Source organism: Malus domestica, chromosome 02 (genome assembly GCF_042453785.1).
Source record: "Malus domestica chromosome 02, GDT2T_hap1".
Classification (NCBI taxonomy): Eukaryota; Viridiplantae; Streptophyta; class Magnoliopsida; order Rosales; family Rosaceae; genus Malus; species Malus domestica.
This window is the reverse complement of record NC_091662.1, coordinates 29,299,557-29,317,723: the sequence shown is the minus strand read 5'-3', so window position 1 is coordinate 29,317,723 and position 18,167 is coordinate 29,299,557. Positions and strand designations below refer to the sequence as shown.

Sequence of the window (18,167 nt, the reverse complement as noted above, 5' to 3'; positions counted from 1 at the left end):
CCATTTTGTTCGTGAGAAAGTTCAAAAAGGGGATCTACATGTTCAATACATTTCTACTAAGGAGCAGCTTGTAGATTTGTTCACCAAAGGGTTACATAGCCCATATTTTGTTTGACACTGTTCCAATCTTAATCTTGGTATCCCAAGTTAAGCTTTAGAGGGGGGTAATAACTGAAGGTTGATTAGTGTGCCTTGTCTTTAGGATCTATGTACACTTGTCATTTAGACAATAGTTGCTTAAATTGTAAGTTAAGTTAGCTCATGAGAGAAGCTATCTATAGAAAACTATAAATATCATTTGTAAAGCTTAATAGTTGGTTAATGAGAATGTACTACAATTTCAGAGTTCTTTGCTTTCTCTCTCTAAAATTGTTCATCTCTCTTACTTAGATCAACCCTAATCTCAGTGTAGTTATGACCAGATAGATCATCTCATGTCGATCTCCCCTTTATAGAAACAACTATTTCTTCCTTCTATTTTCTTCTTTGATTTCTCTGTCTTTCTTCTTCTCAAGCTCCAAATAAATTCTCAATTAAACACAATACATGAGCTAATCCTTTATAATTTATTTGAGCCTAGTGTTATTTTCATTTGAATATTCTAAGAACTAAGTAAGAGTGTACAACTTGCTATACGTTCATTGAGATTGTGAAAATCACTTTCCACCTTTGACGAAAGATCTCCTCTATTCTTCTTTGCTGTGTGTTTAACTCATGATCTTGGTGTATGAAAAGACTTTCTTTTGGAATATTTATATGACATTCTTGAAATATGAGAACATATGATGCACAATAAAAATGAAAGTACAATCAATTTTTGGACACTTATTTATTATGACAGACCTATTGTTATAAAATTCTGTTTGTGCCACTGCTCATTGTATGATGATATCCCTATTTATCAGACCATTTAAACTGCTATCTATTCATCTTGCGATTCCTCCACTCGCATACTGAATGTTGTTGTTAAGTTAGCTCAACCACTTTACCAACAAATTGCATATGTACATAGAGGAGAGCACACTTTTAATGCTATGTTTTAATGATGGACAATCTTAAGAAATATATCGAAGTCAATTTAATAAAGGATGAATTACATAATGAGGAGGGATTACAGATGCACCATATGAACATTAATATTACAAAGGGCATGAGAAAAATATTTTTAATCTGTCTTATCTAACATTTTGTAATCTGTTGTTTATTAACCTCAATTTGTAATGGCTTGGAAATTCTTCACCCCAACATAACCTAAAAAAAGTTGGCGATCGCCTGCAGCAATATTGGTACATCTGGACCTCTTGCTATCCCCCCTACTCCAAAGCAAAACCCCTTCCAGTACATGACAACAAATTTGCCCAGATCCAAGAGATTACAACCCATCGGAGACTTAAACGTTAAAATTTATGGCAGGAGTAAAAGATAACGAGCCTGTACCCATACCACTCTAGCAGCAATGGATGTTGAAGGTTACGAACTTAAGAAAGCAGCCAACCCTATTTTCCAAGCATATCAAAAGCCTCCATGTTACGAAACCCCAACCATCAACAACAGGCGACTAAACATACGTTAAACTCTGCACATAAGTCCTAATGTACGTAGTCGATACATGAAAAAAAAAAAAAAATGTACGCCTCCAGACGAATTCCTTGCTGTCATGCATAGAAATTTGTATTTGAAAACTTAGCACAAAGATGAAATGAAAAAAGGGAAAAACGACAAAAGGGGGAGGAGTTTTTTTCCCTTTTTGTTTGCTCTATGACATCCCACCTCATCCAAAAACTGGGAAAATGATTAATTTTTATTGAATATACAGAAATGCAAATCATCAATGCTCGTACACAGTATAGGAAGGTTCGAAAAATGCAGATTAAGTCCTCAATCGATTTCTATATCATTTCAAATCAAATTCTAGGGCAAGAAGAAAAACCATATGTCCTTTTGGCCATGGCCAATCACGGAAGGGAATTAGTGGTGGGTGAGCCTTATTGTGATACCTGGGTTCATGGAATTGATGAGTTTGAAGACAACGAACGAAGCATGCATTTTGTGATGTATATCAAGGCAACAATCAGACGCCACCAGCCTAGGGTTTCAGAGGAAGTGGAAGAAGAGGACGCAGCAATAGAAGAACACTTGAGCGTGAATGATGCCACAATGGAACTACAATTTGACCCAGAGAGTGACATGGGTCTTCTCATATCCAACACACTTTCAGGCCTTCATATTCCTCTCCAGGCTCATCCACCCATAATAGCTGAAATATTGTATGAAGCCTACTCCTGGGCCCTGGAAAATGATACTTATTTTCCAGGTCGAGAGGTTTTTCATATGGGGGTGTACGTCGAAGTCAGTGTTTATCGGACATACTTGTCAGATATTCGGGACATCAACATGGACGTAGAGGATGGTGGTGCTGAGCCTCAATTTGTACCGGCAAGCAAATCGTCCATTGAGGAGTTGGAGAGGACGACAGTCAATGCCACAACAATGTGTTCTATATGCAGGGAGGAGATGATGGTTGGCTCAGAAGCAACTCGGATGCCGTGCTCACATCTTTACCATGGAGATTGTATTGTGGAGTGGCTGCAGAGAAGCAGGAATTGCCCGTTGTGTAGGTACTCCATGCCTGCTGATGAATGATGACAGAAACTATTGTCGTAATAATAAGTCGAATTTGATCTGTTTTGTTATTGATTAATCTGGTTATTGTTCTTCCCAATTTGTTATGCATTTTGGTCTTTTTGAACTTGATTATGTTTTAACGTTTGTGGTACAATAAAATTCTTGACTGCTGTGATGATAGAAAGATTGAGATTTTTATGAATCAATAGGTCGAATTTGTATGTTCATTATTGGTTAATTTAATTAAATAATTTTACTACTATCACTTATACCATACGATAAATGATTTCCACTTACCGTTTTGCATGCAAAAACCACTTCTAATACTACAATAGTACCAATTTAGCCCTAGCTAGTCCAGCACTCCTCAAAGTGATTAGTTCCTATATATAATAGTTGTTTCTTTTAATGTTTAGATAGTGCCATTTTTATCAGTCAAAATGGTAAAAGCGCCGCCATTTAGTATTAATGTCTAGTAATATTCCTCTTCATTTGTAAGTGAAAGGTCTTAGGTTTGATTCTCGCCAAAAGCAAATGCAAACCAAATTATTATGGCTAGCCTATTGTGAAGCTTAGCCAACTCCCCACCTCTATGTAGATAATATCGTGTGTATTAAAAAAATATATAGTAATTAACAAACACCAACCGTAGAAGAAAGCAAACTTATTAGGGTTCCGTGGAGAATAAGCCCCAAGTGGTTGGAATCCACACGAAATTACTCTGATAACAAAAAATTGTAAAAGATACTTAACATTAAAACAAACTTTGCAATCTTCAGAGACATAAAATAATAAAAAGAGATCGAGAAAATAAAAGGGGTAAGGAAGAAACGGGAAAGCAGACACGAGAAAGGAAAAAAAAAGACCATATGACATGAAAATCCACAAATAGTTATTTACCAGTAAAAAGCATATATAATCAATCGTTTGTTCCAACCGCAAAAAGATTTAGGCAAGTTACATACATATGATGTACTTTAAACAAATTAAACCAAGTTAAACGTTTAAATCTATGGCAACCGAACTTGAGTCAAATAAAGCAACTTAAACTTTAAGCCAATCATCATCAGAAACTTCGATCTCATCTGAGCTTTCCTTCTGTTCATCATCAACCTTCTTTTCCAATTCAGTGTTGCCAGACTCCTGTACATCATCAAGCTTCTTTTCCAATTCACTGCCGGCAGACTCCTGTACATCATCAAGCTTCTTTTCCAATTCATTGCTGCCGGCAGACTCCTGTACATCATCAAGCTTCTTTTCCAATTCATTGCTGGAAGACTCCTGTACATCATCAAGCTTCTTTTCCAATTCTCTGTTGGCAGAATCCTGTACATCATCAAGCTTCTTTTCCAATTCACTGCTGGCAGACTTACCATCAAGCTTCTTTTCCAGTTCACTGTTGGCAGACTGGAGCTTTTTCCGATAACTCTTCCGTTTCTAATCAATCACAAAAAATAAATAAGAAAAATAAGTATAGGTTATGTAATGCGTATACGATTCATGGTTCATGAATCGAAATCTTCCCAGTCACAAATAAAATAGGAAATTAATTAAACAAACCTTTCGTTCTCTGGCCAAAGATGCCGCCAACTCATCAGCCTTCTTTTGCTCTAAAACAACCGTCCCATTCTGAAAGAATAAAGCCAGTACATGAGCCCCACTATATAACTCTTTTAGTCCAGAAAACTCCGATTAAATAATAGTTACAAATAAAACTACATTAATTAAGCTATACTTCGAGAATAAGAAAAGTACCATTTCGTGCAGTTGCATCTCCATCTGTGCAAGAGCTGTCATAAGATTTATCTTTTCAGCTTTAGTCTGTTCAACCTGAAACGTAAGCTCTAGCTTTTCAGCTCTAGTCTGCTCAAGCTCTTTCTGCTGACATTCATTACGCTCAAGCTCTCTCTCAAAATTAATTTTAAGCTCTTTGTTTAGATCAGCTTCCCTTTCTAGCTCAGCCATTTTCTTGGTAAGCTCTATGTTCTCAAGTTGTTTCTTCTTAAAAAGAAAGGCTCCATCTTTGTAAGCTCTACTTTTCTGCTCAAGAGCTATATTGAGGTTAATCTTTTCAGCTTGAATCTTCTCAAGCTCTTTCTTCTGACATTCACTTTGCTCCAAACTTTTCTGAAAATCATTCTCAAGCGTGATGAACCTATGTGATTTCTCCTCGCTCATTTTCGCCTGAAATTCAACAAGTCGGACAATTGTCCGGTGAAGAATTGTTAATCTAATCGAATATCAAACCTCATGACTCATGATAATGTTCTACAATTCTAGTTTATGGCAGGGACAAGTCATTATTTGAAGGGGTATTAGATTTTCATCCTCCAATAAAATTGTAGGTCCTGGATTAGGTCCGTTATTATGATCAATACTGGATGCATACTAAAATACACTTATGACCATAATCAAAATCCTAATCCAACACTCAGGTTTAATGGAAAAAGAAATCATGCCTAAGGAATCTATTATTAATTTTAATCCCAAAATAGACTTGTGTAATTAAATTGATGTTAACTTGAGAAGAAAACGATACCAGCTCTTGCAGTTCCATCCCAAAATGTTCAAGGGATTTCTTAAGCTCGCCCTTTCCAGCTTCAGTTTGCCTAAGCTTTATCATAAGAGATTCCTTTTCAGCATCCTTCTGTTCAATCACTTTCTCAAGCTCATTCTTCTGCTTTCACCAAGCAAAACAACCTTCTTAATTAGGTATATTGTTTTGAATTTAATGTTAAGATACAAATTGTAGGTCCTTTGATTAATTACGTTATATGACACATGCATACATATAAATATATGTGTATATAATATACACACACAGAGAGTAGGTTGACCAAATATATGATTTCACAGATACAATTCTAATTCTACTTAGATATTCACAATAGCATATGCGATCAAAGAATCAAAATCAAAATCTAATATAGCACCAAGTTAATTTAATACAAGAAAAAAAAAATCTTAATCGGGGATGAAAAATAAAATTTACTATGATAACAATCTTAAAAAATCAAAAACGTAAATTGGTTTAAAGTTGAGAAAAGAAAAATACCATTTGTTTCAGTTGGGTCTCATTCTTCTCAAGCTCTCCTTTAAGCTCTTTCTTCTGAGCTTCACTCTGTTCAATCTTTTTCTCAAGATCATTCTGATGCTCTTTGTTTCGATCAATCTCACACTGCAACTCATGCACTTTCTTGTTAAGTGCCATCTTGTGAGCCTTGATCTGCACAATCTCGTCTTCAAGAGCATCCTTTTCAGTCTCAAGAGCTTCCTTTTCAGCCTCAAGATCTTCCTTTTCAGCCTCAAGAGCTTCCTTTTCAGCCTCAAGATCTTCCTTTTCAGCCTCAATTGCCTCGAGATCTTCCTTTTCAGCCTCAATTTTCTCAAGATCTTCCTCAAGGCCTTCCTTTTCAGCCTGAAGAGCTTCCTTTTCAGCCTCAATCTCTTCAAGTTCTTCCCTAAGCTCTTCCTTCTGAGATTCGCTCTGCTCGAGCTTTTTCTCAAGATCGTTCTTAAGTTTTTTGTTTTCATCAGCCACATTTTGCAGCTCAAGAACTTTCATTCTAAGCTGTTTGTTCATCTTAGCTTCATTCTGCAGCTCAAGAACTTTTTTCCTAAGTGCCTTCTTATCAGCTTCAGTCTGCTCAAGATCTTTCTCTAATTCATCAATTTGAGCCTCTGTGTTATCCAGATGTTTGGTAAGATCTTTCTTTTCAGCATCCCGCTGCGCAATAATTATCATAAGCTCGACCTTACTGGCTTCCGTTTTCCCAAGCTTTTGCATAAGAGCTTCCTTTTCAGCATCCTTCTGTTCAATCACTTTCCCAAGCTCATTCTTCTGCATTCACCGAGCAAAACAAGCTTCTTAATTGGGTATTTGTTTGAATATGATGTTGAACATAAAATTGTAGGTCCTTTGATTGTGTATTATATGATACGCATATAAATAATAAATATACATACATATACATATATGTAACACACACACAGTAGGTTGATTAAAATGTATGCGATTTTTCAAGTACAATTTTAAACCTACTTAGATAATCACAATAGTATACCTGATCAAAGAATCAATATCTAATCAAGCCCCCAAGTTAATTTATTGAAAGAAAAAAATAATCCTATACAGAGATGACAATCAAATTTATTATGAAGCCAATCTAAAGAAGACCAAAAAACGTAAATTGGTTTAAAGTTGAGAAAAAGAAGAATACCGTGTGTTGCAGTTGCATCTCACTCTCCTCGAGCTCTTCTTTAAGCTTTTTCTTCTGAGCTTCACACTGTTCAATCATTTTCTCAAGATCATTCTGGTGCTCTTTGTTTTGATCAATCTCACTCTGCAAATCAAGCACTTTCTTGTTAAATGCCTTCTTATCAACCTCGATCTGCACAAGCTCGTCTTCAAGAGCTTCCTTTTCAGCCTCAAGATCTTCCTTTTCAGCCTCAATGTTCTCGAGAGCTTCCTCAAGCTCTTCCATTTCAGCCTCATTTATGTCAAGAATTTCCTCAAGCTCTTCCTTTTTATCCTTAATCTTCTGAAGTTCTTCACTAAGCTCTTTCTTCCGAGATTCGCTCTGCTCAAGCTTTTTCTCAAGATCGTTCTTAAGTTTTTTGTTTTGATCAGCTACATTTTGCAGCTCAAGCACTTTCATTCTGAGCTGTTTGTTCATTTTAGCTTCATTCTGCACTCCAAGAAGTTTTTTCTTAAGTGTCTCCTTATCAGCTTCAGTCTGCGCAAGATGTTTCTCGAGTTCATTAATTTGATCCTCTGTTATCTCGAGATGTTTGGCAAGCTCTTTGTTTTCAGCATCACGCAGCACAATAATTTTCTTAAGTTCCACGGTCTGTTGAGCTTCAAACTTCTCAATTTTCTCAAGCTTTTTCAAGTTCTGCTGGTCTTTAAAGTACACTATTGACAACATAACATGAAAAACAAAATAAGCTAATTATCTTTCCTGCCCTTTTCAAGGGCAAAGACAACATGGGTAATCAGAAACCTAATTACTTAAGAAAATGTTACTCACCAAAGTCCATATCTGCCGAACTGCAATACGTCTTCAATCCTACAATGCAGAAGAAATTGAAACAATCCAAGTAATTAAACCACTTACACCAGTTCTTGATGTATACAAACACACATATGTATGCTTTTATGCAAACATTATTAACAGTTGAGAAGCTAACACACTTGTATCCTTTTAGAACAAACTTGAATTGAAAAACCCACTTCGAAAAATTCTCATCAGTTAACTTTAAGAACCTCAAACAATTACAAAAGTTTTCAAGAATCGGACAGAAATGGCTTTGTGCCAACAAGTCTTGCCAATTTACTAGACTACAACGGAAATGGCTCCGTGCCTTCAATCAAACAACTACAAGAATCTTAACAGAAATAGCTTCGTGCCTTCAATCAAACAAGAATCTTCACAGAAATGGCTTCGTGCCTTCAATCAAACAACTACAAGAATCTCAAGATTATCATCAATGGCTTCGTGCCCACAACTCTATTTACTAAGCAACTCAGAAATCATATACTAAACTACAAGATTTCCTAGAACCATTGAAATCACCAATCAAACCCAGAAAGCCGTCAGAGGACCCAAAACTCCGATGAACCACAGCAGAATCGCTGGCTCGATACCATATTAACAGTTGAGAAACTAACACACTTGAAGAAAATTAAGGGTTTAAGAACACGGACTTTAGAGAGAAAGAGAGAGAGAGAGCAGCAGAGAAGAAAATGGATGAAGATTCGATTTTCATTGAAAAGGGAAAGAATTACATACTGCTATATATAAAGCAGCAACTCTAACAGTGTTCTGTTTTAGCCGACATGGACAAGGTCCAATACAATTATGACATCTGTACATTTATTTTCTTTCACTTATCAAACATAGATGCATCACGCATTCATACTAAAAATTACTGCATATCATGTAAATGGTACTTCACCAAAATCTGAGAATTAAACAACTGTGTTTAAAATGTAATACGTATTTAATTATGTATTATATGTAGTATCAAACAGATAAAGGTGGAAAAACACTTGAGAGATATGCCCCAGAAAGACTCTGGTAAGAGAGAATAACTTAATCTCACATCTACATCATTATTGTGGCATTCCGTGCCAATCATATAATGTTATGTGGTAAAAGACTAAAACATAACATTGTATTATTGGCATGAGACACCACAATGATTGCGTACCCATTCTGTATTAGGCATTCTCCTGCTTGATGCTCGTTTTATGCCCTACCAAATCATGATGAAACTTAATGCAAACAACGGCAATAACTCTTTAAATCATACGATTTCTCAACATGGAAAAAGTTTAACATCTACTGAAGTTCATTATTTATACAAGTGAAACGTGTCTCTCAATCCATCCCTCAAATTCCCAGTAACACTAGGGAAAGAAAGATTAATTATAATATTGCAGATTTATACTTCTAAAGAAACACTGAAAAACCTCGTCCATTAGATAGCTAGGGTTTCTCGCTAGGGTTACAGGACCAGACAAACGGAGGTCCAGTGGGTTTAAAAAAAACTAGTCAAAGCTAAGTCAAGTTAGTTTCTGAAAATTGGTGGTAAGACACCAGTTTAATTTTAAACCATTCTCCTTCAGATTCTGATTTCAAATACGATAAAAACACATTCAGATATCAAATATCATAAAAAATAAAAAAGCATCCAAACTCACTGACTTGATGTCATTAAAAATCTCAACTTCGACTCTCTGATTAAGATTATCTCATGTTTCTCAACCCTAACAAGAACAATTGAATACCGAATCTACGGTAATCAAAATCAATTAGAAAAGAAACGTGATGTCTTTGGCTAGCATACCACTCAACATGAAATATATGTATGCTATCTGCATAAAAATAAAGACTATGGTACATATAAGAACTTATGCATGTAGGATAACTAGAGGGAATTCAGCACTCACAGTAACAAGAAAAGCCAATTAACCTTGGGTTTCGTCCTTCTTCAAGGTCGAAGAGAGAGAGCTAGGGTTTTGGGTGTGTTTTATCTCATGCGCGAACCCTATATATAAAGATACAGGTCTCCTTTTTGTGTCCGACTTCTACATAACTTGGGAAAAAGGTTTTGTATCCGAGCTAACTACAACAAAAATTAATATCCCATTAAATAAGTAAATAACCAAAATTAATATCCTGGTCAACTATTTTGGCAAGTGTTGGAAAAAAAAAAAAACTATTTTGGCAAGTGACAATTTTATCCTTACTTTTTACACCACGTTGTTTCTGAAACCCCCCTTACTTTTCAAAACCTAACTTAATCAAAATTCTTTTTGGCTTATTATATTAACACCCCACAAATTGTTGACTAAATCTCACTTACTTAATACATACCACATTTGCTTTTTCAACTAAAAATTATCTTAATACACCCCACATATTTCCCTATAATACCCTCACACCTCACATTCTCAATATACACCTTATATTATCTACATACACTCCACATTTATCAAATCTTATAACACTCATTTTTAATTTTCAAGGGCCGAATCTAAACATTTGAACGTTTAGCTTGCTGAATGATTTCAAATTGAATGATTTGAAAAATATTTAGATTCATTTGAATGTTTTTCAATAATAATAACGATTTCAAAGCTACCACGTTGTTTCCATTTTCTTATGCATATTTTGGTCGAACCAAGTCACATGCAAGAAAGCATCTTAGTATAGTGCAAGAAAGCACCTTATGAATGTCATTGACTCACTCTGCAATCAGTTTGGAGGCCATGGCTTTTGAATTATGAGATTCATAAGTGCTAGGTCTTGAATTATGAGATTGAGTAGGACTTCGGGGTCCTTAGCTTTTGCCCTCACTTTGCAATCAGTTCATGATCTCCTAGAAGGACATGACCATACTGTAATCATTGCAACCACTGCCTAGTTGAAAATCATCACTAAAAATGAATTGGGGTGAGAGGTGTTTTGATAGTTGAAGAAGATAAATAATACGTTAAAAGTGATTTAGGGTGTATTTGGAAAAAAAAAATTAAACCTAATAAGGTCAAAATTGTCATTGCATGGTGGGGTAAATAAGTTATTTAATATTAAATTTTAATGTGAGATGCATTCAACATTTTGTGGAGTGCTAATATAAAAAGCCTTCTTTTTATGCCCAACTAAATCACTTAAAATAACAAATAAAACCCTAATGAGCCCATTATCTCTATTGGGCAAAGTCCATTCTCTCTCTTTAAACCTCCTTCCATCTCCCATGGCTATCATTGCTACACCCCATCTACTCCTCCATAGTCATCCAAACCTCTTCCCTTTCTTTTTCTTCGTTATCTGACAACTCTAAATTTCTAGAGCACCAACTAGCTTAATAATTGGTATGTGTTCAATCTACTATTCAGTTTTTACATATTTATTTTAGCCATGTAAAGAATTCTTGATTCTTTTTATAAGAGAGATTTAATTTATTTCCATTATGCTTCAGTTTCTCTTTATTTATTTAAATTTTTAGCTCGCGCACCGAAATTTGGGTTCAAGATCAATCCCGAATTTGGGGCATGACAAAATGGTATCAAAGCTCACTTATTAGACAACCTTAGGACAAGGTTGTGATACCAATTAAGTAGTTGATGGGAATTGGAGGAGCTAAAGCCTTGATCTATACAACTTGGCTTTTTTGTGGGCGTTGATTCTTTCCTTGTAGTATCCCTTTGAGTTCCTAAGTGTGAGAGATTAGTACTCTAGTTATGGGTAGTATCATGGGTAGCTAGAAAGCGTTGTCTTTTTGTTTCACTGGCTATTTTAAATCGAATTTTACTCGTACTTTTGAAGAGTTGGTTATGAATTCCCAATCATGATCACATACTGTCATTGAATTGTTATGAATTTTAAAGAGGTGGTTACGAACTAAATGCTTTTCTGTTTTGTTCCAGCAGATGAGTAAGACTACTGAACTTATGTTTGCCTTGTTTTGGAAACTTCTTAAGTTGGAAATTGTTGTAAAGTTTTCAGTTAATTTTGTCTTGGAAGCAAGAGACTCTTTTAGTTAAAGATTTAAAGCCGAAGTTTAGATTACCGAAGTAGTCATTCATGTTAATGTATATACTATGAACTTGTAAGAACAGTATTGCAGAGAGAACTTAGAGAGAGAGAGAGAGAGAGAGAGAGAGAGAGAGATGAAAGCTCAAGATATTTTCTTGTATTGATTACTTAGTGAAGAAGTTATTGCATAAATGAAGTATTTATACAACTCACAAGATTCTAACAAACTAACTGCCTATCAAAGATTAAGACAAGTGTCAACATCATAAGTGTACAATCACTAATATACTATCTCTATCAATTCATTCGATCAAATTCTAAAGAAAAAACAAATTCACTTGTGACTTACTTCTACTCAGAAAGGTAACGGTTAAGTGGAATTCACATTCCTACACGTGCATGGCCTTATTGACGGTTATTCATTCCTATACAACTTAGGGTTGTATGATGAACCAATTGATTCTCATTCCTACATATATATCGTCTGGTTATGTGATGAGTCTACTGAACTTCATCCCTACACAACGTTTGGTTGTATGACGGGTTTAGTTGAACTCCATTCCTCCTACACAATTGGTTGTGTGATGAGTTTGCCAAAGAATCTCATTGGCCTACACAATTCCGGATTGTGTGATGAGTATATTAAATTTCATTCCTACACTGACTTCTGGTTGTGTGATGAATTTATTGAACTCTATCCCTACACAATTGTTGGTTGTGAGAAGGGTTCATTGAATTTCATTCCTATGAGTAAGACGAAATCACGAATGACATGTGATGAGTCACAAAGCTGAATGTTGTTGTACCATGAAGCTAGGGATACAATTTGTAGTACTATTTCGTTTGAAAATTGGATTCACTCAAATTCCAATTAGTGGGTGTCGGGATTTGATTAGATTGGCCTTAGTTACAAGTGTTTTTCCTGAAATTGTTGTTCGAACCAACTAGTGTCAGGATTGTGAGTTGAGCTTTGGGATTGAGCTTTTGGTTTCGTGGTAATTGTGTGAATAAGTGGTTTTCGAAAATCATTTTGTTAGTACAGAAGAAAACTATTTTGTTCTAAATGCAAATTTTGTATTTCATTTCAAAATTTTCATTTACTCCTTTCGAAAAAGAAAAATATGTGATCTATGATTTTTTTCGAACGTCAAGCTACTTTTTGTTATTACTAGAAAAGAAAATATATGTTTTGGTATATAGTTAATTATTTTCATTGCAATTCAGTAATACGGTCTGGTGGTATTCCTATTCGCTCGGAATTGAGAGGTCTTAGATTCAAATCTCGTAGATGACAAATTCAATTCCAAATTAGGCTGCTTATTGTGTGGCTTGTGGAGCAAAAAATAATCAAGAAAAATATGGAGGTGACACATGGGCTTTTGGGTGAAAAGACAAAACTACCCTTAAGGCACACCGAGACTCCCATGTGCATGCAACAGACAATAACGGCTCAATCGAGGTCAAAGGTGATCAAAATGGTATTCTTTTAAGCCTTCTTATCACTCCTCATCAAATCTTCACCCACAAGATAACTGCCAATTATTCTTTTCAAATTAGGATTAATTACCTAAATTAATTAATTAATTATCTAATTAATTGATTAATTGCCCAAAGTAATTGCAAGATTTTATTTCCATAATATCTTGCAATCAATCCCACAAAACAACCAAATGTGGCCGGTCCTAATTCTCCTAATAGGGTCAGCCACACCCCTATATATACCCCATCATTTCTCCAAAAAGCCAAGTCCAATTCTCTTCTAAAATTCTCCAAACACTTTCTCCCTCAAATTCTAACTTTGGCATCGAAGGTTCTTCGGCCAAAGCCCTCCGAATTCATCGTGGGCACGTGAGGCTCTTGGCCTTGACCTAAGGTGTTAATTGTTTTGCAGGTGCATTTTCGTCCAAAAAGAAGAAGGTGGAAATTTGCATCCACAAATTGGTGCTTTCATTGAGAGTCTTAATTTACACGCTCGTAGAAGACTCTCGCATTCAAGGTTTATAATTTTTTGTCCATTCGTAGATTTTTTGTACGTTCTTATTTCTTGAATTTTTTATACAAAAATTCTTTGAATAAACGTAAAAGAAAAGTATGATGGCAAGAGATTCAGAAACCACGACGAACGGAAATTCCAACGTTCAAGAATTAGGACCACGGCGATCCACAAGGCTCAACACAACGATAAGCGGAGCGACACCACCGTGGCAACCACCATGGCAACCACCACCGTGGTAACTTTTGGCAAACCCATAGCCCACAGTGGGCAGCAAGCACAACGCGCGACCCAAAAAGTGCAGGCCTAAGCTATGCTAAAAACAGCCCAATGCCTCGCCCTTCTCTAACTCACACGGCCTCAAGCCCAGGAGGAACCGGCCGGAGCCACGACCTGGCGTGAGCCCAGCGCGCACCCGAGCCGAGCCCAAGCTTCCCACCCATGTGCCCCGCAGGCAATCTAACCTACTCGCATAGTACCCCAAGCAGCCCAAATTGGTCTAAGACCGGTTCAACTGTCTCAGCTTCATATTTATGGGCCGACGATTGAACTAGGGGCATTTTCACTCCATTCTCCGTAGATTTGACATTTCCCAACTACACTTTCACTACTCAAGGAGATGCATTCCGTCCAAGCTCTTCCAACCCAAAGAGAAAGCAACACTTGTCTCGACAAGTTATAGAGTTGACGAGCACCATCACACAACAGACAACCTTGGTGAATTAACTCTTGCAATGCACCGAGATGCAATGCGCCATTGACGAGGTGACCCGAAGTAGGACAAGGGCAAACAAAGAACCTCTCTAGTAGCATCCTAGTAAGCAGCCACTCGACCAACCACTAACCGAGAGTTCCGGAAGTGTACACTCCTGACTGGGCCCTTGAGTAAGCATATACTCTCGTCTTAGTGCGTGAAGGAGCGTGCACTCTCGGTTAGGCCTACGAGAAAGCATACACTAGTGGTTGGGGCCACACTCCGGTGATCAACAGGAGTAACCTTCAAGACGAAGTGTTCATTCGCGGTTAGGCCTTCAAGTAGCATCATCCACCTCACATCGGAGTAGGTAGCATGGCGGACGGAGAATGGCAGTCACTCAATCCAACTCAAGTACAACCAACAATCTGCGAGAAATTCACTTGCTCGCTAAAGATGTACCACATGCATCGCAGTCACAGTGTAGAAGTGTTGAACATATAGAAGAGCAGCCTGGACCAAGCAATTGCATGACCTTCAATGCCACGAGGTTACTGATGAGCCACTACGTCGAGACATGACCAACATGAGCAGGTTGCCCTTTACGAACGTGATCGAGCAGACAGAGCCTCCACACAAATTCAGCATGCCACATTTCACATCTTTTAAAAGAGATGGAGATCCAGATAGACACTTGAAGCATTACAAAAGCACAATAGTCCTTTATCGGAACAACTATGCTTTTATGTGCAAGATATTCGCCACCACTTTGAAAGACGAGGCGCAAGATTGGTTCCACACCTTGCCGCCACTATCCATCCAGAGTTTCGATGATTTTTCTTTGGTTTTCACCATAGAATACTCGTCATACCGCTCGATCAAGAAGAAATCCGACCACTTGTTCAACGTGAAAAAGAACCCAAAAGAGTTGTTTCGAGACTATGTGAAGAGTTTCAAAGTAGAGAAGGCGAAGATAGTCGAATGCACAACGACTCAATAGCAAGTGCAGCCTTCCAAAAATGACTCCCAGCAGACCACCCACTGTTCAGAGAGTTGATCATGAAAGAAGATCTAGCTCTGGTAGACTCTTTTGCTCTAGTAGATAAGCATGCACTTTGGGATGAGGCTCGGTGAACAAACAAGGCACCTGAGCAGCCTCGGAAAGAATTAACAGTAACTCAAAAGAATGAGGACGGAAAGCAGTACAACAATAAAAGCAGGCAGGGGCCAAACGTAAGGACTGATCCCCTACTAAAGGAGGCCAAACGCTTCAAAGTTACTATAAGTTCTCAATCCCAGTCCTCCAAATCCTTCGCCACATTAGGAACGAACCATGGTTCAAGTTGCCAAAACATTCAAAATGAGACACTTCCAAGTTGGATCACACCAAGTACTGCGCATTCCACCGAGGTCCTGGTCGCACAATCGACGACTACTACACTTGTAAGAATTACCTAGAAAAGCTCACGAAGGAAAGTAAAGTTGACAAATACTTGGACAAGCCGACTAAGCAGCTTAGAAGGAATGCGGACGCCGACGAAGAATCACCCAACAAGACGATTCAAATCAATGCCATCTTCACCGAATTTGAACATTTGGGAGCCACCAACAATTCCAAGAAGAGAAATATCCAGCAGACATTATTAGTCTCACAAGTCCAAGCAGCCAATACCCAACGTGGACCCATTGTTGGTATCACTACGCAAGATGATAAAGGAATAGATTTCTTGAACAACGATGCACTAGTAGTATCTATCCAACTGGCCCATGCCATAGTTGACAAAATGATGGTGGACAATGGAAGTGTAGTCAACCTACTTCAGCTCTCAATAATTCAGAATATGGGCTTAGAAACCATAATCATATGCCGAGATGAGGTATTCATTGGATTCAATAGACATACCTCGATTGTCATCAGCCACATCACACTTGACTTGAAAACCTCGCCAATTGTCTCAAAGCAGACGTTCACAATAGTAAGCAACCCATCTCCCTACAATGGGATTCTAGGAAGATCTTGGCTAATAAAGCTGGACGCCGTCACTTCAGTCAAGTATCAAAAAATATGTTCCGCATCCTAGGATGAAGAGTCAGAGAAATCAAGTCTGACCAAGAGAAATCAAGTCTGACCAAGCCGTATCTCGACATTGCACTGTACAAGTACTAAAGGAATAAAAAATAAGATGTTTACCCCTATAGAGGTAACCAAGGTCCAAGGGAATGACAAAGCTACCAAATAGCAATTACAATAAGCGAATCAAGAAGATAGTGTCTAAACCAACGTACCAACAGACGAGACGGGATGGAAACCCAAAGAGGATGTTGATCACATCATTCTTGATCCCCAGCAGTCGGAGAAGACGGCTAGAATTGGCTTACGTCTGAGCCTGGAAGAAAATAAGGAACTCACGGCTTTCATTAAGGAAAATCGTAACGTCTTTGCATGGTCACCTTTCGATATGCCTGACATCGACCCCAATATAGCTTGCCACAAGTTGCACGTTGACCCCATTGCCAAACCTGTAATCCAAAAGAAAAGACATTTCGTACTCGAGCGAGTAACGATCATTGAAGCAGGAATTGATAAGCTACTGGAGGCCGGATTCATAAAAGAGGTAACGCACTCAACATGGCTTGCCAATGTCATGCTAGTGATGAAGAAAAAGATGTAGACTACACCGACCTCAACAAAGCATAGACAAATGATCCTTATCCATTTCCCCAAATCGATCTATTAGTAGATTCAACTTTTGGGAACCAGCTGCTCAGTTTCTTGGACGCATACTCCAGCTACAACTAAATAGCCATGTACGAGCCCGACAAGAAGAAAACCGCGTTCGTGATCGAGCGAGGCACCTACTGCTACAAGGTCATGCCCTTTGGCCTTAAGAATGTAGGAGCCACTTACCAAAGATTGGTGAACATGATGTTCAAGAAGCAAATTGGAGTAACCATGGAGGTCAAAATCAACGACATCATGGTAAAAGGCAAGTAGCGGTTAAACCACATCGGCAACTTGGCGAAAACTTTCAACATCCTTAGAAAGTACAAGATGAAGCTTAATCCTGCCAAATGCACATTTGGAGTATTTTCGGGCAGATTCTTAGGGTACCTAGTAACCCAACGAGGAATCGAAGCACTTCCCAAGCAAATCCAAGCGATCCTAGAGATGAAATCTCCATTAGCTTGAAGGAGATCCAAAGCTTGACCGGACGAGCAGCCGCCCTCAATGGCTTTCTCTCGCAGTCAACCGTTTGATGCAAACCTTTTTTCAAGGCCATCAAGAGGGCACAACGAGACAAATGGGATGATAAGTGCGAAAGAGTTTTCCAAGACTTGAAGAAATACCTCACATCGCCTTCTTTACTATCCAAGCTGAGCAGCGAAGGCATATATTTGGCAGTCTCAGAAGTAGCAGTAAGTTCTGCCCTCATACGAGAAGAGCTAGGGGCTCAACTATCGGTATTCTACACTTCTAAAGCTCTTCTCGATGAGAAAACTAGATATCCAATGATCGAGAAATTAATTTTAGCACTAGTTGTTGCGGCTCTGAAGTTCAGACTATACTTTCAAGCTCATACAGTCATCGTCATGACTCAATATCCCCTACAATCAATCCTACATGGTCCATATGTTTCTCAACGAATGATGAAATAGGCGTTGGAACTTGGCCAATACGGTTTAATTTTCTGACCTTGCACTGCAATAAAGGTCCAAGCCTTAGCAGAATTCACGCCTAGCCTAGGCGAGGTAACATAGCAGCTCAGTGATGCCCGGAGGTAGCTGAGCACACCTTAACCACGCATGCTCG

At 37.8% G+C, this 18,167-nt stretch overlaps 2 protein-coding genes across 5 annotated transcripts; one reads left to right on the top strand and one right to left on the bottom strand.

The window, feature by feature from the left end:
• Nucleotides 1–1,818: 1,818 nt before the first annotated feature.
• LOC103410082 (E3 ubiquitin-protein ligase CIP8-like) lies at nucleotides 1,819–2,643 on the top strand. The gene has a single exon (XM_008348849.2). It carries the CDS (start codon nucleotides 1,819–1,821, stop codon nucleotides 2,641–2,643), a length of 825 nt encoding a protein of 274 aa, XP_008347071.2.
• Nucleotides 2,644–3,495: 852 nt separating this feature from the next.
• On the bottom strand, nucleotides 3,496–8,400 carry LOC103408222 (uncharacterized). Of its 4 annotated transcripts, none has more exons than XM_070817757.1 (8): nucleotides 7,990–8,400; nucleotides 7,656–7,694; nucleotides 6,846–7,540; nucleotides 5,681–6,466; nucleotides 5,165–5,302; nucleotides 4,381–4,809; nucleotides 4,186–4,254; nucleotides 3,496–4,062 (listed from the first exon to the last, which is right to left on the bottom strand). In XM_070817757.1, exons 2-8 carry the CDS (start codon nucleotides 7,663–7,665, stop codon nucleotides 3,670–3,672), a joined length of 2,520 nt encoding a protein of 839 aa, XP_070673858.1. In that variant the 5' UTR covers nucleotides 7,666–7,694; nucleotides 7,990–8,400; the 3' UTR covers nucleotides 3,496–3,669. The 4 variants fall into 4 exon arrangements, with proteins under 4 accessions (XP_070673858.1, XP_028949693.1, XP_070673859.1 ...); XM_029093860.2 differs by having other exon boundaries at nucleotides 7,905–8,395; XM_070817758.1 differs by having other exon boundaries at nucleotides 8,202–8,395.
• Nucleotides 8,401–18,167: the final 9,767 nt, after the last annotated feature.

Bases quoted from the DNA above. Each gene is read 5' to 3' on its own strand.
- LOC103408222 (XM_070817757.1), bottom strand. The intron at 5,303-5,680 runs GTATTTTTCTTT...TGGTGAAAGCAG, and splicing joins AGACCCAACTGAAACAAATG to AAGAATGAGCTTGAGAAAGT. The intron at 4,810-5,164 runs GTATCGTTTTCT...GTTGAATTTCAG, and splicing joins GGATGGAACTGCAAGAGCTG to GCGAAAATGAGCGAGGAGAA.
- LOC103410082 (XM_008348849.2), top strand. From the start codon at position 1,819: ATGCAAATCATCAATGCTCGTACACAGTATAGGAAGGTTCGAAAAATG.